The 26,258-nt window shown below is 30.2% G+C and overlaps 13 protein-coding genes and 4 non-coding genes across 17 annotated transcripts, besides 13 other annotated features; 16 read left to right on the forward strand and 1 right to left on the reverse strand. All coding sequences in view use genetic code 4, as the record gives it.

Annotated features, from left to right (window-relative positions):
- Positions 1–215: 215 nt before the first annotated feature.
- On the forward strand, positions 216–286 carry trnR(acg). Its single transcript has one exon. It is a non-coding gene; the product is annotated as a tRNA-Arg (tRNA).
- A 348-nt stretch (positions 287–634) lies between these two features.
- nad4L (NADH dehydrogenase subunit 4L) lies at positions 635–4,749 on the forward strand (the record flags this gene model as incomplete). The annotated part of the gene is made up of 2 exons: positions 635–873; positions 4,719–4,749. The coding sequence occupies 2 exons, from the start codon at positions 635–637 to the stop codon at positions 4,747–4,749; spliced, it is 270 nt and encodes an 89-aa protein (XP_062727675.1).
- Positions 874–4,718: a mobile genetic element.
- Positions 875–1,435: a mobile genetic element.
- On the forward strand, positions 2,617–2,964 carry QC761_0114280 (uncharacterized protein; the record flags this gene model as incomplete). Its single annotated transcript has 1 exon — positions 2,617–2,964. The coding sequence occupies one exon, from the start codon at positions 2,617–2,619 to the stop codon at positions 2,962–2,964; it is 348 nt and encodes a 115-aa protein (XP_062727674.1).
- Positions 2,977–3,834: a mobile genetic element.
- nad5 (NADH dehydrogenase subunit 5) lies at positions 4,749–14,625 on the forward strand (the record flags this gene model as incomplete). Its single annotated transcript has 5 exons — positions 4,749–4,996; positions 7,281–7,356; positions 8,811–9,056; positions 10,622–10,723; positions 13,348–14,625. The coding sequence occupies 5 exons, from the start codon at positions 4,749–4,751 to the stop codon at positions 14,623–14,625; spliced, it is 1,950 nt and encodes a 649-aa protein (XP_062727678.1).
- Positions 4,997–7,280: a mobile genetic element.
- Positions 5,717–6,343: a mobile genetic element.
- Positions 7,357–8,810: a mobile genetic element.
- On the forward strand, positions 7,481–7,978 carry QC761_0114320 (uncharacterized protein; the record flags this gene model as incomplete). Its single annotated transcript has 1 exon — positions 7,481–7,978. The coding sequence occupies one exon, from the start codon at positions 7,481–7,483 to the stop codon at positions 7,976–7,978; it is 498 nt and encodes a 165-aa protein (XP_062727676.1).
- Positions 8,157–8,669: a mobile genetic element.
- Positions 9,057–10,621: a mobile genetic element.
- Positions 9,772–10,077: a mobile genetic element.
- QC761_0114350 (uncharacterized protein) lies at positions 10,724–13,063 on the forward strand (the record flags this gene model as incomplete). The annotated part of the gene is made up of 1 exon: positions 10,724–13,063. The coding sequence occupies one exon, from the start codon at positions 10,724–10,726 to the stop codon at positions 13,061–13,063; it is 2,340 nt and encodes a 779-aa protein (XP_062727677.1).
- Positions 10,724–13,347: a mobile genetic element.
- QC761_0114370 (uncharacterized protein) lies at positions 14,625–14,936 on the forward strand (the record flags this gene model as incomplete). The annotated part of the gene is made up of 1 exon: positions 14,625–14,936. One exon carries the CDS (start codon positions 14,625–14,627, stop codon positions 14,934–14,936), a length of 312 nt encoding a protein of 103 aa, XP_062727679.1.
- Positions 14,937–14,973: 37 nt separating this feature from the next.
- QC761_0114380 (uncharacterized protein) lies at positions 14,974–15,312 on the forward strand (the record flags this gene model as incomplete). The annotated part of the gene is made up of 1 exon: positions 14,974–15,312. One exon carries the CDS (start codon positions 14,974–14,976, stop codon positions 15,310–15,312), a length of 339 nt encoding a protein of 112 aa, XP_062727680.1.
- Positions 15,313–15,973: 661 nt separating this feature from the next.
- Positions 15,974–18,001, forward strand: cox2 (cytochrome c oxidase subunit 2; the record flags this gene model as incomplete). The annotated part of the gene is made up of 2 exons: positions 15,974–16,204; positions 17,480–18,001. 2 exons carry the CDS (start codon positions 15,974–15,976, stop codon positions 17,999–18,001), a joined length of 753 nt encoding a protein of 250 aa, XP_062727681.1.
- Positions 16,205–17,128: a mobile genetic element.
- Positions 16,205–17,479: a mobile genetic element.
- Positions 18,002–18,597: 596 nt separating the features above from the next.
- nad4 (NADH dehydrogenase subunit 4) lies at positions 18,598–20,157 on the forward strand (the record flags this gene model as incomplete). Its single annotated transcript has 1 exon — positions 18,598–20,157. The coding sequence occupies one exon, from the start codon at positions 18,598–18,600 to the stop codon at positions 20,155–20,157; it is 1,560 nt and encodes a 519-aa protein (XP_062727682.1).
- Positions 20,158–20,936: 779 nt separating this feature from the next.
- QC761_0114420 (uncharacterized protein) lies at positions 20,937–21,266 on the reverse strand (the record flags this gene model as incomplete). The annotated part of the gene is made up of 1 exon: positions 20,937–21,266. The coding sequence occupies one exon, from the start codon at positions 21,264–21,266 to the stop codon at positions 20,937–20,939; it is 330 nt and encodes a 109-aa protein (XP_062727683.1).
- Positions 21,267–21,427: 161 nt separating this feature from the next.
- Positions 21,428–21,580, forward strand: atp8 (ATP synthase F0 subunit 8; the record flags this gene model as incomplete). Its single annotated transcript has 1 exon — positions 21,428–21,580. One exon carries the CDS (start codon positions 21,428–21,430, stop codon positions 21,578–21,580), a length of 153 nt encoding a protein of 50 aa, XP_062727684.1.
- A 330-nt stretch (positions 21,581–21,910) lies between these two features.
- On the forward strand, positions 21,911–24,844 carry nad1 (NADH dehydrogenase subunit 1; the record flags this gene model as incomplete). Its single annotated transcript has 2 exons — positions 21,911–22,051; positions 23,882–24,844. 2 exons carry the CDS (start codon positions 21,911–21,913, stop codon positions 24,842–24,844), a joined length of 1,104 nt encoding a protein of 367 aa, XP_062727686.1.
- Positions 22,052–23,881: a mobile genetic element.
- Positions 22,726–23,484, forward strand: QC761_0114440 (uncharacterized protein; the record flags this gene model as incomplete). Its single annotated transcript has 1 exon — positions 22,726–23,484. The coding sequence occupies one exon, from the start codon at positions 22,726–22,728 to the stop codon at positions 23,482–23,484; it is 759 nt and encodes a 252-aa protein (XP_062727685.1).
- Positions 24,845–25,512: 668 nt separating the features above from the next.
- On the forward strand, positions 25,513–25,585 carry trnI(gat). Its single transcript has one exon. It is a non-coding gene; the product is annotated as a tRNA-Ile (tRNA).
- Positions 25,586–25,743: 158 nt separating this feature from the next.
- trnS(tga) lies at positions 25,744–25,829 on the forward strand. Its single transcript has one exon. It is a non-coding gene; the product is annotated as a tRNA-Ser (tRNA).
- Positions 25,830–26,123: 294 nt separating this feature from the next.
- trnP(tgg) lies at positions 26,124–26,197 on the forward strand. The gene has a single exon. It is a non-coding gene; the product is annotated as a tRNA-Pro (tRNA).
- Positions 26,198–26,258: the final 61 nt, after the last annotated feature.

A 26,258-nucleotide genomic window follows, 5' to 3' on the forward strand; every position in this document is an offset into this window, starting at 1 on the left:
TTTTAGTGGTCGATGATAACCATAGTTATGTGCGAGGTAGGGGCGCATAGCATAGTATGCTATGTATATAGCATTATGTAGTATAAGCTTGGCTTTTATTTATGTCGCATGATGATCATACAGGCATACAGACATAATTCGTCAGTACGTCATGCAAACATATGTACTGACGAAGTATGTCGAGGAGGAGGCCCTCCTCCTCCTCTAAATAAAAAGGTGTGTTAGTTTAATGGCAAAACATGGCGCTACGGACGTTGTTTTATAAGTTCGAGTCTTATACACATCTGTAATGTCTTATCCTACCATATAATATTCTGGATTTTTAAGTTTTAGTTTTAGACGCAGAAATATATTTTAAGGCGCGAGCTCTAAATGTAATAGTAGCCCTCTACTACTTCGAGCTTGCGCGCCCGGCTCAGTAAAAAAAATTTTTTATGTGCATAAACATGTATGTGGATAAATAAATTTAAATATGTTGCAGTCTGTGCGCGTAACTTTTTAAGTAATAAATCCATAACCAGGAGATGCATCATAATGGTGGGTATCATTTAAGTGAGCGTGGTAGGGGCTTATTTATTATACCGCACGGTATAAGGTTACTTTAAATAATTTACAAACTTTTAATATTTTCGCTATGAATATTACCTTAATACTTTTTTTAATAGGAATTTTAGGATTCGTATTAAATAGAAAAAATATTATATTAATGCTTATTTCAATTGAAATAATGCTATTAGCTATAACATTCCTAATATTGGTAAGTTCACTTAATATGGATGATATAATCGGTCAAACTTATGCTATTTATATAATAGTTGTTGCAGGTGCAGAATCTGCTATAGGTTTGGGTATTTTAGTTGCTTTCTATAGATTAATTAACTTTCCTGATAAAAATCCAAGATCAAATTATTCTTATTCACATTTTAATTTATTACCTACAATTTCACGGCGAAGTCGTAATTTAATCCAATCAAGGAATTATTCTAGCCTTTCGCCTAGGACTAGCGCTGTATGCAGTGTTAGATCAGAGGGTGAAAGGAAAATAGTTTTAAATCCTTCATTTATAAGTGGGTTCTCTGATGCTGAAGGTTCTTTTGTTGTAACTATTTTAAATAATCCTAGATATAAAATAGGATGAAATGTACAAGCTAGATTTAAAATAAAGTTACATGAGAAAGATAGAGCTTTATTATTATTAATTAAAAATTATTTTTATAATGTTGGATATATATCCACCCTAAAGGGTGGATCTACGGTTGAATTTAGAGTTAGTGATATAACTAGTTTAAATAATATAATTATACCTCATTTTGAAAAGTATACATTAATAACTAATAAATATAAAGATTTTATAATATTTAAACAAATTGTATCGTTAATGTCAGAAACAAAAACATACTACTTTAGAAGGGTTAAAAGAAATTTTAGAATATAGAGCATCTCTTAATTGAGGTTTATCTAAAAATTTAAAGGAATCTTTTCCTTCAATAGTACCAGTTAAAAGAGTCGAAATTGAGGATAATATATTAAGTAATTTACGGCTACGCCCTAACTGAGTAGCTGGTTTCTCAGCAGGAGAATCCAATTTTTTTATAACTATATCTGGTAATAAAGTATGATTACGTTTTTCTATAGCTCAAGACTCAAGAGATATATTGTTATTAAAAAGTTTAGTTGAATTTTTTAATTGTGGTTATATAGCTCAATATAAAAACCGTAAAGTATGTGAATTTATAGTTACAAAAATTAATGATATAATTATATATATAATTCCTTTTTTGAAAAATACAAAATTGAAGGTTCTAAATATAAGGATTATGTTAATTTTAAAGAAGCTGCTATTCTTATTAAGAATAAAGAACATTTAACTGAAAAAGGTTTAAATAAAATAATAGAATTAAAAAATTCTATGAATAAAAATGATTAATATTTTCTTGATTAAAAGGAAGTTTTCATCTTGATCACCAAAGGCGAAGTGAACCTTCGTCTAGTCTTATACAAGGCGAAACTCTCAAATTGCGGGAAATTCTTAAAAACAAATCTACCAAGTTAATATAGTAATATAATTAATGGAACAAGTAATGATTCGTTGTATGGTAAAAACGATTTGTATATATAGAAGATCTGCAGCCAAGCACCAAGTATTCTTGCTACGCAGGAATAACGGTGTGCAGTTAATCGGCTAAATGTGAGTTGGTTTTTTATTAATATGGGCTGCACAAACTAAAGCTCGGATATTAATAATTAGCTTAAGATATAGTCAGTCTCAATATGAGAATATTGAGGTATTAAATTTTTTAGAAAGTATCAAAAAAAAGTACAGCGCAAGCTCATACTTGGTGGTATGCCTAAAATAAGGGTATATTAATAATGGTAAGGCGCAAGCTCTAATTTTTATTTCATCTTTAGGTGCGAACTCTAATATTTATAACCAGGAGGTGCATCATAGCGGTAGGCATCATTTAAGTGAGCGTGGTAGGGGCTTATTATTACGCCGTACGGTGTAAGGTTACTTTAAATAATTTACAAAATTTTAATATTTTCGCTATGAATATTACCTTAATACTTTTTTAATAGGAATCTTAGGATTCGTATTGAATAAAAAATATTATATTAATGCTTATTTCAATCGAAATAATGCTATTAGCTATAACATTCCTAATATTGGTAAGTTCACTTAATATGGATGATATAATCGGTCAAACTTATGCTATTTATATAATAGTTGTTGCAGGTGCAGAATCTGCCATAGGTTTGGGTATTTTAGTTGCTTTCTATAGATTAGCTTCAAACTATACTTTTAGTTGTAAGAATACAACTAATTCTTCGTACTGTAAAACTCTTAATAAAGTTTCAGACTTAAAGGCAAAAAATCGCCTTTTAAGCGTAAGACCTAAAACTTTCGTTAGAAACTATTCCCATTTAATCCAAAAAAAAGGGTTAGTTTACACCCTTGATTTATAACAGGTTTCACAGATGGGGAGGGTTTTTTGAATAGGTGTTAGACGAGACCCTAGAAATAAACTAGGCTGATGTGTACAAGCTTTTTTTCAAATAGCCCTACATAAAAAAGATGAAGCTCTTTTAAAAGCAATCCAAAAGTACTTAGGAGGTATTGGGGCGGTAAAAGTTAGAGGTGATAAATGTACTTTCATAGTAAGCTCTTTATCACAGATTACAAAAGTAATTATCCCACACTTCGATTCTTACCCTTTAATTACTAATAAATTAGCTGATTATTTTTTATGAAAAGGTATAATTGAAATAATGAAGGCTAAAAAACATTTAACTCTAGAAGGATTAAATGAAATAGTACGAATGAAAGCTCAATTAAATTTAGGACTTTCTGATGAATTAAAAACCGCTTTTGCAGAAACTTTTTCCACTTCAGCGATAATAAAAAGAATACTAAACAAGGAATCTATACCTCACGGGATGTGAATGGCAGGGTTTACATCTGGAGAAGGTTCTTTCTTCGTCAATATCTTTAAATCCTCGCATCACAAAGTAGGGTACCAAATAAGATTAGAATTTGAAATTGCTCAACATATTCGCGATGAACTTTTAATGCTAAGTTTTACTGAATTTTTCGGCTGTGGTATCATTAGCAGATATTCAAGCGATATGGTAAAGTTTAGATGTACTAAATTTTCAGATATATCTACAAAAATTGTCCCCTTTTTTAAAGAATACTTACCAGAAGGTAACAAAATTAAAGATTTTCAGGATTTCTGCAAAGTATGTGAATTAATGGAAAATAATGCTCATTTAACTGAAGAAGGGCTTAATCAAATTCGTGAAATAAAAGCTAGAATGAACAGCTTTCGTAAGTAGAAAATTTTTTTTTTTTTTACTTTGTGTGTGCTTGTGATAAATGTCTAAGACATAGTATCGAAACTTAGTGGAGAGATGTATAATATAGGTGACTGAAGGTTGTATTACAACATATAAAGTGCTCACATTAAAAATCTTGATCTAAAGGGTGAATAAAATTATCCCTAGTCTTTAATAAAGGCGAAACCTTCAAATTGCGGGAAGTACCTGATAAAATACTGATTTCGACCAAACCTGCATGGTAACATAGCAGGTGGCACAGGTAATGACTCGTGGTATGGTAAAACCGAAACAGATAATCAGTTAAGCTATAATAGTTGACTGTGTAGGGTTAATCTGCAGCCAAGCGCCATATATTTATTGTATAAGTAATGGTGGGCAGTTCATCGACTAAATGTAGGTTGGTGAAAAATATTATTTTCTCTTCTCATTGTTTTCTTAATATATTATCTTTACACACGATTATTAAAGTCTATCTGTGCGAAGTTCATAATAATAAGAAAAAACAGCTACCTTCGCGCTTCGCAGGGTTAGAAGGAGGGTGCGTAGCCCAAAAATTATTTTTTGCTTAAGATATAGTCAAATGTTGCTTAATATTCTCTCCCTTTTCCGTACCTTCGCTTCGCCCTAGGTACATGGTTAGGGTTTTTAGTAAAAACTAAAACCGAAAGGTGAAAATATAAAATAGTTTAATAATAATATAATAATTTAACCGAAACCTATTATGAAGTGCAGGGCGCAAGCTCCCCTAATAAAATAAGGATTCAAGCTGCTGATATAATAGTAAGGTATACATTGTCAAATTTTGTTATGTAGCAAAATATTGGATAGTTTAAATTATACTAGTTATTAAATCTAATTTATAAGAGAAATAACCAACCTAGAAGAGGAAGTATAAGTATAGAGTATAAATAATGTATTTAAGTATAATAATCTTACCTTTATTAGGATGTATAGTATCTGGCTTTTTAGGTAGAAAAGTTGGGGTTAAAGGTGCACAACTAATTACATGTTCAAATGTAGTAATTACTACAATATTATCAATATTAGCTTTTATTGAAGTAGGTTTTAATAATATTCCTGTTACTATAAATTTATTTAGATGAATAGATAGTGAATGGTTTAATATCATTTGAGGTTTCCAATTTGATAGTTTAACAGTTTATTTTGTGGGTCTGCTGTTTATACAGCAGACAGAAGCTGTGTTGGTTTTAATCCAACTGTATAAGAATATATATTTAAAAAATTATTTAATTGTATATTAGTTAGTTTAGCTTTGAAATCGCTTTGTATAAATGATTTAGAGCTAGCGCCCAATAAAAATCAAAACTTTCATCTTTATTCCTTAACCATTCTCTGGTATTTATTAAAGGGAGAGTATATAGTTTAAGGCGCAAGCCTCAAATAATGAATTATTTAACCCAGCAAACAGCTAAATTTTCTACCCTGAAAGAAGATGGTCGGGTGCGTAGCCCAAATTTTTAGAATGATTCGTAGGATTTACCGATGCTGAAGGTAGTTTTAGTATAAACCCTATGCTTACTAAGGATGGATCGACTCTTTCTAAGGTTGGATTCATGTTTAAAATCGCTTTGCATATAGACGATGAGAAGGTTTTAAGATATATTAGTGCTAAATTAGGTGTTGGAGGGTTCGTCTTTATAAAAATGAATGTATATTTAGTGTTACTGATAAAAAGGTATACTATTATTAATATCGATATTTGATAAATATAATCTAAATACCTCAAAATACTTAGATTATTTAGATTTTAAACAAGCTTTTTTGGCTACCATTTTAATGGTTGAAATAATAATTTAGATAGTGAAACCAGTTTTACTAGTGAGTCAATAAAAAATAAAATTATAGAACTAAAAATAAAATGAATACTAATCGTATTAATTTTGATAGACCTGAAAGTTCTAAAATTATAATTACTAAATATTGACTACTAGGGTTTATAGAAGGGGATGGGTCTTTCTTTATAAGAAGAGATAATTTAACACCTACTTTTTCTATCGAAAATACTGGGGTACAATTGCCTGTTTTACTTAAGATAAAAGAATTCTTAGAAAATTCTCTTGGTTTTGACAAATATTCTTTATATAAAATAAAAAATTCATCTATTATATTACTAACTACAGTAAAAGCTAGATGCGTTAATGGTAAAAGTAGTGTATCTCTTATTATAAATAACATAAATGTTCTATATAATTATTTAATACCTTTCTTTTCCGACGCTGAATTTTTAACTAAAAAAGGAAAAGATTTTAACGATTTTAAAATTATCAGTAAAGCTGTGTATATGGGAGCCCATAGGAAAGAAGAGATAAGATCTTTAATTTTAAAATTATCAAATACTATGAATAATTTTAGATTATCAACCTATAAAGGAATAATTGAATATTTAAATAAAGAGGAATTAAATATATTAACAACTGTAACATCTACAATTGAATATCTTATAGATGGAAGAGTCAGGGATAATATTACAAAAAATATTACCTAAACAGGTTAGTTGTATATACGAAATATAAAAAAATTATGGAGAAATTATATTAGCTAATTCTTTAACTGAAGCTGCTTCAATTGTAGGATTATATCCTGATACTTTAAGTAAATATTTAGATATTGAAATATTAAATCCTAAAGATGCTTTTATTGAAATTAAAAATTTAAAAATTAGAAGAGTACGTGTACTCTTTAGGGATACAGAGCTTCCATACTTCGTTAGTAAATAGGGACTCCCCCCCCGTCTTTTAATTACTTTCATTACGGTATATGCCTACGAAGTCTGGGACTATAATTAAATAAAATCTTTTTATATATATATATATAATAACCCTTACAATAGCCACAATTAGCTAGCTTAACTATTTGAGCTGTGGGTTTTACCGAGGTCAACATATCAATGGTATGTATGTGCACAAGCTCTTCTTGATGGTTTTCAGCTATTGTGGCGGCGCAAGCTCGCAAGGGGTATATAATGTTTATTAATAAATCACTTTTAATCAAGAATATTATAAATGCGCAAGCTACAAATTAGACGAAGTACTAAAAATTTTTTTTTTCTTCGTGCTTCGCTAGAAAGGATCTTAATATACAGAGTATATCATTAATAGGAATTGAGCAAGATTATAATCAAACAATTCTATACTTATACAAAAGTGGTGAAAACGGTTAAGGAGGATATACTTTAAGACCGTCGGCAGTTATAAATGTCGCTACAGACTGGTTCACCGGGGTTAGGCTGAAATGTCTGTCCAAATGTACAGTCGGATCCTAGAACGAATGTGATATCGTAGAGAGTAAATATTTATCGAAAAACACTACACATAGTGGATAGCCTTACCGCAAAGGTAATAAACTCTTAAGTAGGTAAACTACTCTTAATGTCTATTGCTCTTATGACAGAGTTGACATCAAGGTCAGGTTAACTAGGATTGTTCAATGTTAATTCCTGTATTGATAATAAGTTCTTTAGTTCACATATATTCAATTTCGTACATGAGTAGTGATCCTCGAGGTAGCGTGGAGGAATATACGCTTCTATGGGGGTAAACTGTCAAATTCCGGGGAACTCCTAAAGCTTAAGGTACCAAGCTGTATTTGAAAAATTATCAGTGGCTGAGGTAATTGCTCAGGTATGGTAACAAGCCTTAAGATATGTGAAAACAAAATGGACAATCGCGGATCTAAGTCAACAAAACTAAAAGTTAATGTTGTAAAAGAGCAACGAGTAAACGGCAGTTGATCAGCTAAGTCTAACTTAACTAATTTAAGATGTACTCTAACAGGTTTTGAAAAGAATCGTGGTATAAATCACGGCTTCAACCGTCAAATGAGTTGAAGTTCACGTGTTAAAATCCCATCTAAGCAATTCCGTCTCAGCTCCGTCGTTTTTATTCATGGTACTTCTAAATTGACTTCGGTGAATCCTGGAGTTTGGTCTGGTTTAATAGACGGAGAAGGTTCTTTTTCAATAATCTTAGTTAAAAATTCAACACGTAAATTAGGTTGACGTATTGAACCAAAATTTCAACTTGGTTTACATAAAAAGATTATGATGTATTATTACAGTTACAGCTTTTTTTTTAGGTGGTGCCGGTGGTATCTATTCAGCTCGGAATGGTGAGTTTGTTAACTACATAATTAGTTCTATTAAAGATTTAAATAAACTTGTTGTTCATTTAGAACATTATCCATTGTTAACTCAAAAATCCGTGGATTTCTTTTTCTTTAAACAAATAATAGATTTAATTAATAATAAAGCTCATTTTACTGTTGAAGGTTTAAATAAAATAGTAAATCTAAAAGCATCTATGAATTTAGGTTTATCCGATAAGTTAAAATTAGAGTTTCCTGGATATCAAGTCATGGAAAGACCTATTTTTAATTGTATCGAAGTAGCTGCAAATATAAGTCCTTCTTGGATTTCTGGTTTTGTTAGTGCTGAAGGGAACTTTGATGTTCGTACACCTAAAACAAATAGTAAAACGGGTTATAGAGTTCAGTTAAGATTTAGGATAACCCAGCATGTTAGGGATATCATATTAATGGAAAAATTAGTTCAATATTTAGGAGGAGGAAAAGTATATAAATATACTAGATCTGGTGTTCATTTAAGTATAGTTGATTTCTCCTTAATCACTAATAGAATAATTCCTATATTTAAAGAAAATCCTTTAGTTGGTGTAAAATCTAAGGATTTTGAAAACTGATGTAAAATACATGAATTAATGGTTAATCGTTCACACTTAACTATTAAAGGTATGAACTTTATACAAGAAATTAAATTGGGTATGAATAGAGGTAGAAGTATTGAGACAGAGTAAGAAGGTAAGATTAATTAATTTCAAGATTACGTCACTTCATCTATATGAAGAATTTGCTTTAAGACCCTCGATGTAACCGGCGCCATTCAAAAAGTAAACTAGTATAAAATGAGACAAATTGTATGATAAATTTAACAAAAGCATAATCAAAGGTTTTTTAGTTATTTAAGCTTATTTACATTTATGATGATAATACTTGTAACAGCTAATAATTATTTATTAATGTTTGTAGGATGAGAAGGTGTAGGAGTTTGTTCATATCTATTAGTTAGTTTTTGATTTACTAGAATAGCAGCTAATCAAAGTTCTATATCTGCCTTCTTAGCTAATAGAGTAGGGGATTGTTTTTTAACAATTGGTATGTTTGCTATATTATGATCTTTAGGTAATAATCAAATTTTTAAATTGGTCCTCGCTATAATGAGGATAGTTAATAATTATACTAGCATTTCTTTTACATGTAACTATATACACAAAAATTCTCATAGAAACTCTAGTTCAAGAATACATACATATAAATCACACTATTGCATTAACCGGGGTCAAACTAGACAGTATTCTAATCTTGGTCCTTATTTAGCTGGTTTAATTGAAGGGGATGGTCACATAGCAGTACAAGATCTAGACACAAAAAAGTAGTTCACAGACCAAAAATAATTATTGCATTTAATAAACATGATAAACCTTTAGCTGAGAAATTGTACTAAATTAAATGTTGGTAAAGTGATTGATAGATCAGAGACTGGTCATGTATTATTACAAATTTTAGCTAAAAATGAAGTTTTAAAAATAATAAATTTAATAAATGGTCACATGAGAACTCCTAAAATAGAAGCACTACATAGAGCTATTAATTGAATAAATAAAAAAAAGATAATAGTTCTATAGCTTGCTTAGGGTTAGATACATCTCCTTTAAATAGTAACGCTTGATTGGCTGGATTCTCAGACGCGGACGGATGCTTTAGTATAACTACGTATGATCGTAAAAAAATGGAGTATTTTTAAGAACTAGTGTTCAAACTTATTTTCGTATAGAAGTAAAACAAGATTATTCTAGAGAAGTTGCACTAGAACAAGGGGGATCTAGCTTTTTCCCTATTATGAGTGAAATATCGCATTTTTTAACTGTAAACCTTTATACTAGAACTAGAAAAACTAAAGATAAAGTCTTTTATGCTTTCGCTGTTGTAGCTCATAATTCTAGAAGCCATGAAATATTACATGAATATTTCTCTAAATTTCCTTTGTATTCCTCTAAATTCTTAGCTTATAAAGATTGATGTCTTGTTCAAACACTACATAAAGGATCTTTAACCAAAGAGAATCTAGAAAAGATAAAAGAAATAAAAAGCCAGTTCAATAGTAAAAGAACAGTATTTGATTTTTCACATTTAAATAATTTTTAATAAATTGCCGTGGGAGGTAGTAATATCTCTCTTATTATATAACTATATGCAGGAAACCCCTAAAGTCTTTTTATAGATTTTTTGGAAACTTTGTTATAAAGCGTACAAGAAACTTAATTATTAAAAAGAATAGATTTTTTTCAAGCGCAAGCTCTAATTATACTAAATATTTTTATTTTTTATTTTATCCTTTACATATATTAGATATGTAATAGTTGAGGGTTGGAGGTGGGAAAGAATAAAATATAGATATATTGAATGTTTAGATTGTATTTATTTAGCTTTATATAAACTTATTGTTTATGTAATGTCAAACATTAAGTGCCTGCTTCGCGAGAAAAAATGAAAATGGACAATCTGCAGGAAACTGGATAATTAAGTATATTTATTTAGGATCCTCAGAGACTACACGTTATACTCCTTTTATAACACCTATAAGTAGAGTGCGGGTGCTATTTATGTATAAGTATAAATTATATTAACTTATATAACAAAGGATGAAGAGATAGTCCAATTTATAATTGAAAGGTTATAATAAAATTTGAATTTAGATTATAGTACAGTATTTTCATTAGCCCCTTATATTAACAGTAAAGTAGTTCTTATTATAGGTATATGTTTATTAATTGGTGCTATGGCTAAAAGTGTGCGCTGATGAGCTTTATTTTGAAATGGAGATATAATCTCTAAACATTGGTCAAATATGTTTCTGACTACGAAATTAGGTGGCGGGGAAATCCCAAAGTTGAACATAGCATTTTCGCATAATGAAGAGATTAGATCCAATCATGGGGATCGATTAGCTCTTCTAGTCAAGTTTTCTATGATTAAGACTATACTGTTTGAAGTTCATCTACCAGTTGTCTCAAGCCATGGACTTCAGCGTGCCTGAGATAGGCTGAATGCGGCAAACCTTTTTCTTGAACTTTTGGATAGGGTTATGGCCTGTCCGCAAACGAATTGCATAAACAATTTCAAGGTAGAGAGTGAACAATCTAAGGAAAACAAAATTCAAAATATATGAAGATCAGGATTACCTAAGACTAGAAATAGTTATGGTAACAGAAGAGTAGTATTACCCTTTGTATATTATAACAATATATATTGTCCTTTAAAAAAGGGGATAAGGGGAAGAACTCTAGATTTTAATTTTAGATTGCTATCCACTAGTGCTGGGAGCCCAGTACAGATAAAATCTAACACTAATGATAAGCTTCTAAAGCTAGCTAAGCATTGTAAAAAGAATTTTAATGGTCAAATCCAAATGGACAAATTATACCGATTAATGTATGATTCAGCACTGTATGAATTGGCATATAAAAAGCTAGGCGCTAGCTCTGGGCGCAAACTCGGCGCAAGCTCTGGAGGGAATATAAATCAGGCGGGTATTAATATTAAACCCCTTGACCATAACCACTACCCTTTAGTAGGATCCGCAGAGATGTTATCTGAAGTAATTGAAGGAATTATTGCTGAGTTGAAAGATAGTAGGTTTAGATTTGAAGGAAAAAAGGTAAAAACCCTAGTAAGTAGACCTCTTACTACTTTTAGAAATAAACTGGTACAAGAGGTAATGAGAATGATTTTAGAAGTTATATTCGAACCAACTTTCTCTGAACACAACCATGGGTTTAGGCCAGGAAGGGGGTGTCATTCGGCTTTGAAAGAAATTAAGGCGCAAGCTATAAATTTTGGAGTATCAACCTGATATTTTGAAGGAGATATTTCTAAATACTTAGTTACTTGTGCTGACGAAGTTATGCATGCAAGCTCCTCTTTTGTTACTTCGAGACGTGGCGGTGACGGTGGCGGCAAAGCCGCAGCAGCAGCCGCGCTCGTAAGTTCTCAAATAGAAAGAGTCTTAATGAATATAATTGAAAATAAAATTAAAGACCGTAGGTTTACAGATTTAATATGAAAAGCTTTAAAAGCTGGATATTTTGAATTTAAAATATTCAAAGATTCAAATACAGGTACTACTCAAGGTGATATACTTAGCCCTATTTTAAGTAACATTTATTTAAATGAATTAGATAGATTTATTAGTAAGTTAAAATTAGAGTACGATAAAGGAATTAAACCTAAAGTAAATCCTTATTATAACAAACTTTGTAATATGAAGAATAAAACTCTTGATGTACAAACTAGGATCCGTATCCATAAGTTACACTTGAAGACTCCTTATTATAAAACACTAGATCCTAGTTTCAAGAAATTAGTATATGTAAGATATGCTAATGTTTGGGTTATAGGTGTTAGAGGATCCAAAGAGGATTGTAACATTCTATTAGAAAAAATAGAAATATTTTTTAAAGATAAATTAAATATTGGGGGCGCAAGCTCTCGCGCAAGCTCGAGTTTTGAGCTTGTGCCTAAAACCCTATCTAGTATAACTAATGCTAAAAAGGTCTTATTCTTGGATACGGTAATATTCAGTAGCTGACACAGAAAACATCAATCTTTGACTTCCAGTTCATCTGGGTTCATGCTAAGAAATGGTAGAGAAATTAGACTTGAAGCACCTAAACAAATAATACTACAAAAACTAAATGAAGCCGGTTTTATAACTAATGGGAAACCATCTCCTAAATTACTATGACAACATTATAATAAGGACACAATAATAACATTATATAATTCTGTATATAGGTATATTAATTATTATAGTTTTGCTGAAAATATTTCCAAAATTTCTTCATGACTTCACTTTATATTAAAAACTTCTTGTGTGAAATTATTGGCATCCAAATTTAAATTAGGAACTATATGTAAAACTTATTTTAAATTTGGAAAAGATTTAAAAGGAGATAATAAAATCGGTTTTGTGGATGCGATGGCTTATGGAATAAATATTTGAGACTTTAAGATATCAACTAAAGGTATAATTCAAATCCTATATGCTGGAACAAAAACCTCTAGAGGCGGAGCCGCGAAGCCGCTAAGGAGCAAAGCCGCGAAGCCACAAAGCCGCCGCACTAAAATTTAATAAAATTAATGGATTAATGGTTAAAATAGTGCTTTCGAGGAGGCTACGTATACGAAGTATGCTTTATATATAGCGCTATATATAGCGCAAGCTCCTCCTCGACATACTTTGTCAGTATGTATGTATGTCAGCACTAATATTATTATAACCAGACAGTAATACCACTATATATATAATGCAAACGCTTAGTATATTAAAATTGGAGAGCCGTATGATGGGAAACTATCACGTACGGTTCGGGAAAAGGTATATATACTGATAAGAGGTATACGTATCTAGTTCATTCTCAAGTAGGTTTACATGTATGATTACCTATGGCGATGGAAGGTCCTACTCCTGTGTCAGCATTAATACATGCAGCTACTATGGTAACTGCAGGTGTATATTTACTAATGCGTAGTTCACCATTAATTGAATATAATAGTACAGTTTTATTATTATGTTTATGATTAGGTGCGATAACTACTGTATTTAGTTCTCTTATAGGTCTGTTCCAACAAGATATAAAAAAAGTTATAGCTTATTCCACAATGAGTCAATTGGGAATGATGGTTATAGCTATAGGTTTATCATCTTACAATGTAGCTTTATTCCACTTAATAAATCATGCATTTTATAAAGCGCTATTGTTTTTAGGAGCAGGTAGTGTTATACACGCTGTAGCTGATAACCAAGATTTTAGAAAGTATGGTGGATTAATAAATTTTCTACCTTTAACATACTCTGTTATGTTAATAGCGAGTTTAAGTTTAGTTTTCCCTTTCATGACAGGTTTTTATAGTAAAGATTTTATTTTAGAATCTGCTTATGGACAATTTAGTTTTTCAGGTGTAGCTGTATATATAATAGCTACTATAGGTGCAATATTTACAACGCTATATTCTGTTAAAGTTTTATACTTAACTTTTATTTCTACACCTAGCGCACCTTTACATACTTATAAAGGTGCTCATGAAGGTGATTTATTCCTTACTTTACCCTTAATAATTTTAGCTATATTTTCTATATTTTTCGGATTTTTTACTAAAGATATATTCATTGGCCTTGGTTCTAGCTTCTTTGCTGATAATAGTTTATTTATTCACCCAACTCATGAAATCACTATCGATACTGAATTTGGAGTTCCTGTATTTTGAAAATTACTTCCTTTTGTATTTACAGTTTCATTTAGTATTGTAAGTTTAGTGTTATCTGAGTATTTACCAGAATTAGTAATAAAATTTAAATTAAGTAGATTAGGTTATAATATTTTTGGTTTCTTCAATCAACGTTTTTTGATTGAATTATTTTATAATAAATATATTACAAATTTAATTTTAGATTTAGGGGGACAAATGACTAAGATATTAGATAAAGGTAGTATAGAACTATTTGGGCCTTTTGGCTTAGAAAAAGGGTTAGTTAATTTTAGTAAAAATATATCATCTCTAAGTACAAGTCATGTAACGACTTATGCATTATATATCTTAGTAGCTTTTATTTTATATTTACTTTATAATTATTTATCTTTTAATTTTTTACCATTTCTTATAGCTGGACTCACTATACTAACAACGATATAATGTTCTTATTTTTTTTTTTTTTTATGTATTTTTTAGGCCTAAACTCTATTTTTAGAGTAAGTGACACAAGCTCTAAAAGTATTAGAGGGCGCGAGCTCGAAATAATATTATACGATAAGAGTCCAGCTAGACCTTACCTATTTGTTAGTAGTTCATCTTTACAGTCTAGTATTATTCCTAAAATTTACCTTCCTAAATTTTTTAGAATTTTTGTTAAAAGGTTAATATTTATGTTACTAATTCTACCTTTAATTATAATATCCAAAGCTATATATTTTTGTTGACGCACAGATACATGAACTCATATATAATTTATTCAACAATTTACAAGCTCAATACCTTCTTCTGATGCACAGCAGCCTAAAAATCCTGAACGGGGGTGAAGCTTCTTCTGCTTGGCAACCTAAAAAGCTTGGAGGTAGCGCCCCCCATAAAGGAGTTATAACTCAGTCAGATTTTGAATGAGAATCTGAATCAGAAGCTGACTATAAATCAGATTCTGACCATGATGAGTCAGAAGTAAGTAAATTTATTTACAGTCCTACGTTTAAGGAACGTGTTAATAAAGCCACTAAGGAAGAGCTAGTTGAAGCTCTAAATGTAATAGAGTTTTCAATAAAATCTTATGAAAATCATAAAGAAGTACCTGCATATAAAGAACAAATTAGTAAACTGATTGAAAAATAAAATATATGTAAATCAGCTTTAGAAAATATTGAGCAGGTTAAATTTTTAGAAGAAGAAAATAGTAAAGGTAAAGGTAAGGATAATTAAATTTAATGCGTATGTACATACGTACGGCGCCGTCGTACTACGAACCATAGCTATTTAAGTAATGATTTTTTAGTAAGTGAATCAAGCAAGCATACTTCGTACACCAGGACTTGCCTGGCTAAGCCAGGCAAGTCCAATAAGCCCGGCAAGCTGTATATAATATATAATAATAAAGGGTAAATCTTATTGCTATATAATCATTTTATGATTATATAACAAAGTGATTATTATTATAAAAAAAATGTAGAGGATAAGGATTTAATTTATACACGAACTCTTAATATAAAGTCAGTACGTCTATTACCACTAAAGTGCAGGCTGTTATATTTATACTAAGATGTCTGTTTAGAATCCAAATCTTATGTAGATTTGCTGCTTGCGCCGGGCTGGCTGGCTGGTGGCTACGCCGCATCAGCAGCAGAAGTAGGCGCGACCAGGCTACGCGTGTACGACGGCGCATGTCTGTATGCTTGCTGTTATTTTTTTTTAGATTCTATATAACATGTATAATGATATAATATAATATTATATAATAATATTTCAATATAGAATAAATTGTATTTTATTATTTTTTATGTTTTTTTTAATTAATAAATTAGTTATGAATTTTGATGCTCCCAGTCCTTGAGGTATATATTTTCAAGATAGTGCTACTCCTCAGATGGAAGGGTTAAATGAATTACACGATAATATAATGTATTATTTAGTAGTTATATTATTTGCTGTAGGATGAATTTTATTATCTATAGTTATAAACTATGTTAGTACAAAATCACCAATATCACATAAATATTTAAATCACGGTAGAGATGTGCCTATTCAAAAGTGTTTTAAGTTTAAAGGTAACTTGCGTTTGGTAAATAATAACAATAAATATATACGTTCTTATAGTACAACATCTTCTTCAGGTCCTAAGACCAAGTCGCTAGGCCTGTCCCAAAAGAACCATAATAGTATAAAATTGTATCAAGATCCTTATTCAATGAGAAAATTAATTATAAAAGATAACAAAAATAAATCTGGTATCTATAAATGGACCAATAAATTAACTAATGATATACATATTGGACAATCAGTTGATTTATCTAAAAGATTTATAAGATACTTTAATATGAGTTATTTGAAAAATAAAGAAGCTCTTATAATAAGTAGAGCTTTGATTAAATACGGGTATTCCAACTTCCAGCTTGAAGTATTAGAATATTGTGATATAGCTGATTTAACAGAAAGAGAACAATACTATCTTGATAAGTTAAATCCTAAATACAATATTTTAAAAATAGCAGGTAGTTCTTTAGGACATAAACTAACAGAAGAAACTAAAGCTAAAATTAGTAAATCTTTAAAAGGAATATATGTAGGAGAAAAATCTGCTTTATATGGTCGCACTCATTCTGAAGAAACTAAAGCACTCATGGCTCTAAATAAGTTAGGGGCAAATAATTCATTATTTGGGGCGCAAGCTCCCCATTCTGAAAAAACTAAAGAGTTAATGAGACAAAAAGCTTTAGGTAGAAAACATTCTGAAGAAACTCTATTAAAGATGAGTGCTAGCAGAGGTTATCTTGTTAACATATATGAAAAATCTGATTCAAAAGGGTTTCAATTAATAGGTAGTTTTGTTTCAATAAGAAGAGCTGCCAAATTTTTAGGAATTAGTAGTAATACTATAAGACTCTATATAAATTCTGGTAAAATATTTAAAGATAGATATAAATTTACTAGCTAACGAAGTACACGCAGGAATAAATACCAAATAAATTTAAAAAAACTATGAATAAAATTCCACTATATGCTGGAAACTCCTAAAGCCTTCAGGTACTATAAAGATAATAGATATATACTTTATCAGTGATAACCCTAAAGGATGTACAATGGATTATCAGCAGGAAACCAAGACCTTGGTCTTCTGCCGCCACCTGTGGTGGCAGGACACTGAGGGTGGGGGGGGAGCGCTGCGCCGCCCTCCGTACTAAATACTTTGGATCCTCAGAGACTACACGTGGAAATCAAACGTCGACGACGTCGACTTATAAGATAAGATATAGTCCAGTTAAGTATGAAAGTACTTATGTTGTAGACATTAATCGAATTAATATGAACTATTACTCCAGCAGTAATATTAATATTAATTGCTTTTCCTTCTTTTAAATTATTATATTTAATGGATGAAGTTAGTGATCCTTCAATGTCAGTTTTAGCAGAGGGTCACCAATGATATTGAAGTTACCAATATCCTGATTTTTTAGATTCTAATGATCAATTCATAGAATTTGATTCATATATAGTACCAGAATCTGATTTAGATGAAGGAGGATTAAGAATGTTAGAAGTGGATAATAGAGTTGTTCTTCCTGAATTAACACATGTTAGATTTATTATAACAGCAGGTGATGTTATACATTCTTTTGCTGCTCCTGCTTTAGGTATAAAATGTGATGCATACCCTGGAAGATTAAATCAAGTATCTGTTTTTATTAATAGAGAAGGAGTATTCTACGGTCAATGTTCAGAAATATGTGGAATATTACACAGCTCTATGCCTATAGTAATAGAATCGGTATCTTTAGAAAAATTCCTTATTTGATTAAAAGAACAATAGGAGGGACAGGTTGTTAGACTAAAATGTCTGTTTTGTATTTATATTACGACGACGAAGAAGTCGTCGTATTGGCGGTGACAAAGTCGCCGCAAGAAGTCATACAACAAGGTCGTACGAATTACGAATACTTTTTTTTGAAGAATAGCGGCTCGCGAGAGCGGGATACGGCGCTATATATAAAGCTCGTCTTTATATTAAGATTTTATATTTGTTTGGGGCGCGACGACGAAGTATATATGCATACTTCGTAGGCGCAGGCTCATAATTAATGCGAAGCGCGAAACACAAAACGCAAAACACTAAAACTAAATATATAATGCGTATGGTAGCCATACGTATTGTTTATTTAATCCTTTTAAACATATTTTATAAGAAAAGGGGAGAAGCCTTAAAATTAGTTTACTACTTTTAAACAGGTTAATCCTTAAAGTTAAAGCCCCTTTATAGATAAAGATTAATTTATTCTTACAATAATATCTTACTTAATTAAAAAATTAATTAGGATTTTTTTATTTTTATAAAGTTCAAGGGGCTAACCTTGAAGGTAATTTTTTTTTTATAGTAGGGTAGTATATTTTAATTTGATTTTTATTCAAATGTCAGGATTGTTATATGCTCTATTAATTATACCTATGATAGGTATTTTTTTTATTTTAAGTTTTGATAGTTATAATTTTAATATTACTAGTAATAACAGTAATAGTGGGAGTTTTAGTGAAGCCGGAGCTGGTAAGAATAGTGGAGGAGAATTATTAAAAGTCCTCGTAATAAATAATGAATTAAATTTTTATAAAAAAATTGCTTTTATAACTACAATTATGAATTTAATTGTATCATTAATAATTTATATCTTGTTTGATTTTAGTACTAATCAATTTCAATTTGTACAAGATGATTTGGAATTAAGTGTTTATAATATATATTTAGGGGTGGATGGTCTTTCAATATATTTTGTATTATTAACAACTATAATAATGCCTATAGCATTAATATCAAATTGAAATTCAATAACACATAATATTAAGGCATATTTAATAATAATATTATTGCTGGAAACTCTTTTATTGGCCGTATTTTTAGTATTAGATGTATTATTATTTTATATATTTTTTGAAAGTATATTACCGCCTTTATTTATATTAATAGGTTTATTTGGATCAAGTAATAAAGTAAGAGCTAGTTTTTATATTTTTTTATATACATTGTTAGGATCATTATTTTTATTATTATCTATTTTAACTATGTCTTCTTTAATTGGTACAACATATTTGGATGTTTTATCAAAAAGTAATTTTGAATATACAACTCAAATATTTTTATTTTTAGGAGTATTTATAGCTTTTGCTGTAAAAACTCCTACAGTTTTCTTAAATAGTTGATTATTAAAAGCTCATGTAGAATCGCCCTTAGGTGGAAGTATAGTACTTGCAGGTATTGTATTAAAATTAAGTTTATATGGTATATTTAGACTAATCCTACCTTTATTACCTAAAATATCTTTAAATTATACTTCTATAATTTTTAGTATAGGTATTATTACAATAATTTATGCCAGTTTTAGTACATTACGAACTATAGATATAAAAGAACTAATTGCTTATAGCTCAGTATCTCATGCTGCAGTTTATTTAATAGGTGTATTCAGTAATATTATTCAAGGGATTGAAGGTGGTATACTTTTAGGTTTAGGACATGGGTTTGTATCAAGTGGGCTATTTATATGTGCAGGAGGTGTATTGTATGATAGATCTGGTACCAGAATAATATCTTACTATAGAGGAACTGCTCAAGTAATGCCTTTGTTCTCCATACTTTTTTTCATTTTATGTTTAGGTAATTGTGGTGCACCTTTAACTTTAAATTTTGTAGGGGAATTTATGTCTTTATATGGAACTTTTGAAAGATTACCTTTATTAGGTCTATTTTCTAGTTCTTCTATAATATTCTCGGCCGCTTACACTATATATATGTATAACCGTATAGCTTTCGGTGGTTCATTTAGTAAATTCTTTGAAGAAAATATTGGTGATGTAACTAAAAGAGAATTCTTTTTATTATTTACTTTAATAATATTTACTATTATGTTTGGAATATACCCATCCTTTATTTTAGATGGCTTACATTATAATGTAACAAGTTTATTGTTTGGTGTTTAGAGTACTTTGTTGCTGTAATAAATAACAAAAGCAACTGTTTTCGTTTTTATTTTTTTTTTTTATTTTTTTTACGAGGTATCTAAAAGATATCGAAAGCCGTCCATACAGTTCTGACATTAAGCCCCTTATGAGTGCAAATTCATAGGAGGGAATTCATTAAAGATTTTAAGCTATACAGCTACTATCTCAAATTAGAAAAAACTAATTTTAATTAGTGAAGTCCTGGAAATGTGGTTAAAAAGCAGTTTGATGTTCGCGCTAAGCTTGATAGAAGAGTAAAAAACTCTTCAAGCTTAGCTTGAAATTGTTATGTTATACAAAAAAAATTAGATAAAATTTTATTTATCCTCCTCGTGTACTAATTGATGGATGAAAATCAGTAAAAAGAGTGCCTCGGAGAAAACCGGAATCCTAAGCCTGGTGTCGAGCTGTGAATTTGAGAGGGTAACCGATCAAACAATAAACTCTAAGTTAGAAAAAATAAATAAATAAATTCCGGGAATTTTCCAATTTTCCTGCGAAGCCGAGGGGTAATCCTCAATTTTTAAGAGCTCGCGCCTAATAGAGTCTTTAAAAAGTGTATGACACACATACTCCATAGTACAAAAAATATTGTTATAAAGGATACCTTTGACCTAGGCAGGCTTCTAAACCCTCCGGGATATGAAGGGGAGCTCGAAAGTAATTATACGAATCACTTCAGGCGCAAGCTCGACCCAATATCTCCCACTATATCACTAACCACTATGATAAAAAGATATCTTCGGATACTTATGAAGTTATCTGGTTAGGTTATGTATAGTTGCGATGTGCTGGGAAGAAAGTGGTATGTTAATACGGAGCGAGCTTGCGCCGCGCCACATGGTTATATAGGTTGGTTTGGGATACCCTATGGGATAATTTAGAGCATAATATAAAAAATGAAAAGAGTAAGGTACAGGTCAGGACGTAGAATCACGCCGTACACTGCGAACTAACTCGTCACAAAAAGCTGGCTGGAGGTATCTAAAAGATATCGAAAGCCGTCCATACATACTTCGTCTGCTATATATTGTGCTATATATAGCGCAATCTCCTCCCCCTCCTCCTCCTCGCACACACCATATCATGCTTGTGCCTGCTTGAGGTGCAAGCTCAATATTTACATCTTCCTATGCTCTGGCATAAGTTTAAATTAATATATAAGGCTGCGCAAGCTAAAGCTCTTATTATTTAAACTTAGAACTTGATACTTTTATATCAGTATTATTTCTATTTTTTCATAATTTATATGCCTCAATTAGTCCCATTTTATTTTGTTAATGAAATAACATTTACTTTTATTATACTTGCTATAACTGTGTATATTTTATCTAAGTACATTTTACCTAGATTTGTTCGTTTATTCTTATCTCGTACTTTTATATCTAAACTTTTAGGATAAATAAAAAGGCTACTGCTCCTGCAGCTAAGCGTAAGCTAAAGCTAAGGAGCTCGCACAGGCAGGCTGGCGGCGTAGCCGCAGCAGCAGAGGTACAAATTGAGGATATTGGTCTTTTTTGGCGCTATACGTAGCGCGGCGCCATATACAGCGCTATATATAGCGCTATATATAGCGCAAGCTCCCCCCCTCCTCCTCCTCTTATTATATAAACATATGAAACCTCATACTCATAACTAACATAGAGAGTTATCGTTAATGGTAATATTTCATGAGGTTACTTTTTTATTAGCACTTTTTTTTGATTATGTTTTTAATTTTTATATCTTTATTATGTATTATTCTATCATTATTTCATTAATTGAGGTTGTATTGGTATTAGTTCCTGCCCTTTTAGGTATAGCTTATGTTACAATTGCGGAAAGAAAAACTATGGCAAGTATGCAAAGAAGATTAGGTCCTAATTTCGTAGGTCGCACACACAGCGTCTCTAGTTCTTTTAAAAAAAAATATTATCATACTTCTACAACTGATAAATTAATAAATGGTTTATATTTAAACAGAAAAGCTCCTATTAAGCCTTTTTAAAGACGGCGCAGCCGTAATTAAAACTTGTGAGGATTTATTGTCTCCTTCGGATCTTAAGACTTTTTTCAGAAGTATTAAAAGTAAAGGGGGTATATATATATTTACTTACAAAGAAAATCCTGAGATTTTTTATATAGGAAGAGCTAAAAATTTTAGAAATAGATTTAAAGCTCATCTTAATATAAATTTACAAGATAAATTTCATGTTTTTGCTAATGCTGTAGGTTGAGATAAATTTCATTTTTCAATTATTCAGATTTGTAGTTTAGATATTCAAAAAGAAAGAGAGAATTATTATTTACAAAAATACTTACCTTTATTAAATACAATATATAAAAGTGAGATGTATACTATACAAAATTACGACTCTTTATATGAAATATTAAAACTTAAACAATTAGAATGAAACAAAGATAATAAATATTCAGGTATACCTGTCTATTTATATACTTATAGTGAAGGATCACTTAAGGATAACTATATTAAATTCGAGAGTATTAATAAATTATCTCAATATTTAAATATAAGCAGAGAAACTATAAATATTTATTTAAATACTTATGTTCCTTATAAAAGCAATATTTTTTTTAACTGATTTAATAGTAGATTTTGAATTAATAGACAAATTAGTAAGTGATACCATTCAAGGATTAGATTTAGATCGTACTATAAGTAAAAAAGTCTGAGTTTATTCTATAGATACAAAAAGTAATATTGTTAAAAACATTTATAATTCTATAGGTGAGACAATTAAAATTTTAAATGTGTCACATAATTCAGTAAATAATCACTTAGATAAGTGAATACCTGGTGGTATTAAAAACAATTATTTATTTAGTAATGAATTGGATAATTTAAATATAGAAAGATTAAAAGAAGTTCATTTATCTAGAAAACATAATAACCTTAATGTTTGAATATATGATGCTAATACTTTAGAATTAATAGGTAATTTTAATAGTATAAAAAAAGCAGCAGATTATTTTAACGTAGATTATAGATCTTTAATTAATCATTTAGATACTAAAGAAGCTATAAATAAAGGAGGTAAATTTATATATTTATTTAAAAATGAGTTAGATACAGAAGATTTAAATCTTTTATCTAATAAATTTAATAAAGTTTCTAATATGACAACTAGTATTTGAGTATATAAATATGTAGATGATAAATTAACTTTAATCAATGACAATAAACCTAGCTATATTTCTAAATTATCTTTATCTAAAGATTTAAAAATAAGTGTTAAAACAATAAACAAATATTTAGATTCAAATGAATCATATAAAGGGTATTATTTTTATAGTATATGTAAATAATAGTAAAAATAAAGCGTAGGAAACTTTATTTGGCCTTTAAACCATCAAATTGACGGGGAAGCCTTAAAGCTATTTAGACTAAGCAAATTAAGTAATTAAGTTGTGGCTCGAAAGAGGTATAGTAACACATAAATAGATGCACGAAAGGAAATAGGTAATCCGCAGCCAAGCGCCATATATTTATTGTATAAGTAATGGTGTGCAGTTCATCGACTAGACGGTAGTTGGTATTGTTCACATAATACTTAAGATATAGTCAGACCCTATCCGAAAGGATACAGGAATATTTATATAATATTCTGTTAAATGGATAATATTTTTATTATTCAGGGAGAAGGCCCCTGCCTAAATCTACAGTATGATTTTTTTTTTATACATGATTAAAAGGGGAGATTCGTATTATGGACTTCTTCAAGCCTTTGCCGATGCTTTAAAACTATTATTAAAAGAATATGTAGCACCAACACAAGCTAACATAATCTTATTCTTTTTAGGTCCTGTTATTACATTAATTTTTTCTCTTTTAGGTTATGCAGTAATACCTTATGGACCTGGTCTAGCTATTAATGATTTTAGCTTAGGTATTTATTATATCTTAGCTGTATCTTCATTAGCCACGTACGGTATACTATTGGCTGGATGAAGTGCTAATAGTAAATATGCTTTTTTAGGATCCTTAAGAAGTACAGCTCAATTGATTAGTTATGAATTAGTTTTAAGTTCTGCTATACTTTTAGTAATTATGCTAACTGGAAGTTTAAATCTTAGTGTTAATATAGAATCTCAAAGAGCTATTTGGAATATATTTCCATTATTGCCTGTATTTATTATATTTTTTATAGGTTCTGTTGCTGAAACAAATCGGGCTCCCTTTGATTTAGCTGAGGCTGAATCAGAACTTGTTAGTGGATTTATGACAGAACATGCTGCAGTAGTTTTTGTATTCTTTTTCTTAGCTGAATACGGAAGTATTGTTTTAATGTGTATACTTACAAGTATTTTATTTTTAGGGGGTTATTTGTCAATAAATAGTTTAGATGTCTTTAATTTTTTTTATTCTATCCTTTTTAATATAGGATTTATTGATTTTAATTTTTTTAATATATTTTATTATTTCTATAAAGAAATTTTTGTTAATAATTCTATTATAGAAGGATTAATATATGGATTAACTATAGGATTAAAAAGTTCTATTTTAATATTTTTTTTTATATGAGTAAGAGCTTCTTTTCCTAGAATACGTTTCGATCAATTAATGGCTTTTTGTTGAACGGTTTTATTACCTTTATTATTTGCTTTAATTGTTTTACTTCCTTGTATATTATATAGTTATAATATTTTACCTGTTAATGTTTTATAGTTAACCTCTATTACCCTTAAATAAAATACTTTTAATATTTTGATTTCATATTTGAATATGAAATGGGATTTTAATCGATTTAGCTCCAGTTATCCAGGGTAGAGGGTAGGTAGGGTACTATGATTAGTACGTAGTACGTAGTGCGTAGTACGTAGTGCGTGCGTAGTACGTATGCATAGTCATAATTTAACATTAATATACGGGCTGACTGGCTGGCTGGCTGGCCTACATACATAGGCGCGGCACAAGCTCCTCCTCACACAAATGTAATAATACTAATAATTAATCTTATAGGTTAAAATATATTTGTTATATTAAAATATGTTAGCAATGTAACGTAACGTTATTATATAATAAGTATGTTAAAATATATTAGTGATGTTGTTGTAATATTAAATTGTAATTCATAATTTAAATTTAGTTTAGTTTAGTAGGCTGGCTGGCCTACATACATAGACACGGCGAAAGCTCCTCCTCGCTATATATAAAGCAGACGAAGTAGAGAGCTTGCAGACGAAGTATAAATATCCGCGCGACGTAGTATGCATACTTCATACTTCGTCTAGTCTTTTTAATGAGGCGGGTGATTATAGTCAGTTCACTGTAGCAGGAAACATTTAGAACTCTACTTCATATCCCGGAGGGATTAGAAGCCTGCCTATTTATAAGATTCCTTGACTTAACTGGTTAAAGTGTATTTTTGATAAGAATAATATCAGCGTTCGAGCCGCTGAGGAATCAAAGAAGGTTAATTATTTAAAGCTTGCGGATATTTATACTTCGTCTGCAAGCTCTCTACATACTTCGTATGCTTATATAAAGCATACGAAGTATGTATGGCGGTATAGTATTAATATAATTAATATTATGGTTGTACGTTATTTACATTTCAGGGTTAAAGAGAATTGACCGAGTGGTTTAAGGTGGCTAGCTTGAGATTAGTTATGGTTAATCTCCATCATGGGTTCGAATCCCATATTCTCTGCATGCGCAAGCTCTACCTATATTAAAATTATAAACTGAAGGGCGAGGAGCCGAAGCCCATCTCTTTATTTATTTATTTGGAGCTTGCGCCTCCATATGAAATGAAGTACACTCCTTAGAAAGTATGCAGGCGTACCTTCACTCTTGAGGAGTATGCCTGCATACAGAAGTAGGCGGGCCGAAGTATGTAGCACGGTTTGATTAGTTTATAGTTTTTACCTTCATTATATAGTACTAGGGTACAAACTCTCTTTGACTAAGGTGCAGGGCGCAAGCTCTAAATTTTATATTTTTACGGGTTAGAGTCAGATTGGTTACGACATCTCATTTGGGATGGGATTATTCTGTGTTCGAGTCACAGTAACCCGATATATTTACTCCTTATGTAACACATGTTTGTATTTGGCAGGAAAAAAAATTTTTAAGTTAA

This window comes from Podospora bellae-mahoneyi, mitochondrion (genome assembly GCF_035222275.1).
Source record: "Podospora bellae-mahoneyi strain CBS 112042 mitochondrion, complete sequence, whole genome shotgun sequence".
Classification (NCBI taxonomy): Eukaryota; Fungi; Ascomycota; class Sordariomycetes; order Sordariales; family Podosporaceae; genus Podospora; species Podospora bellae-mahoneyi.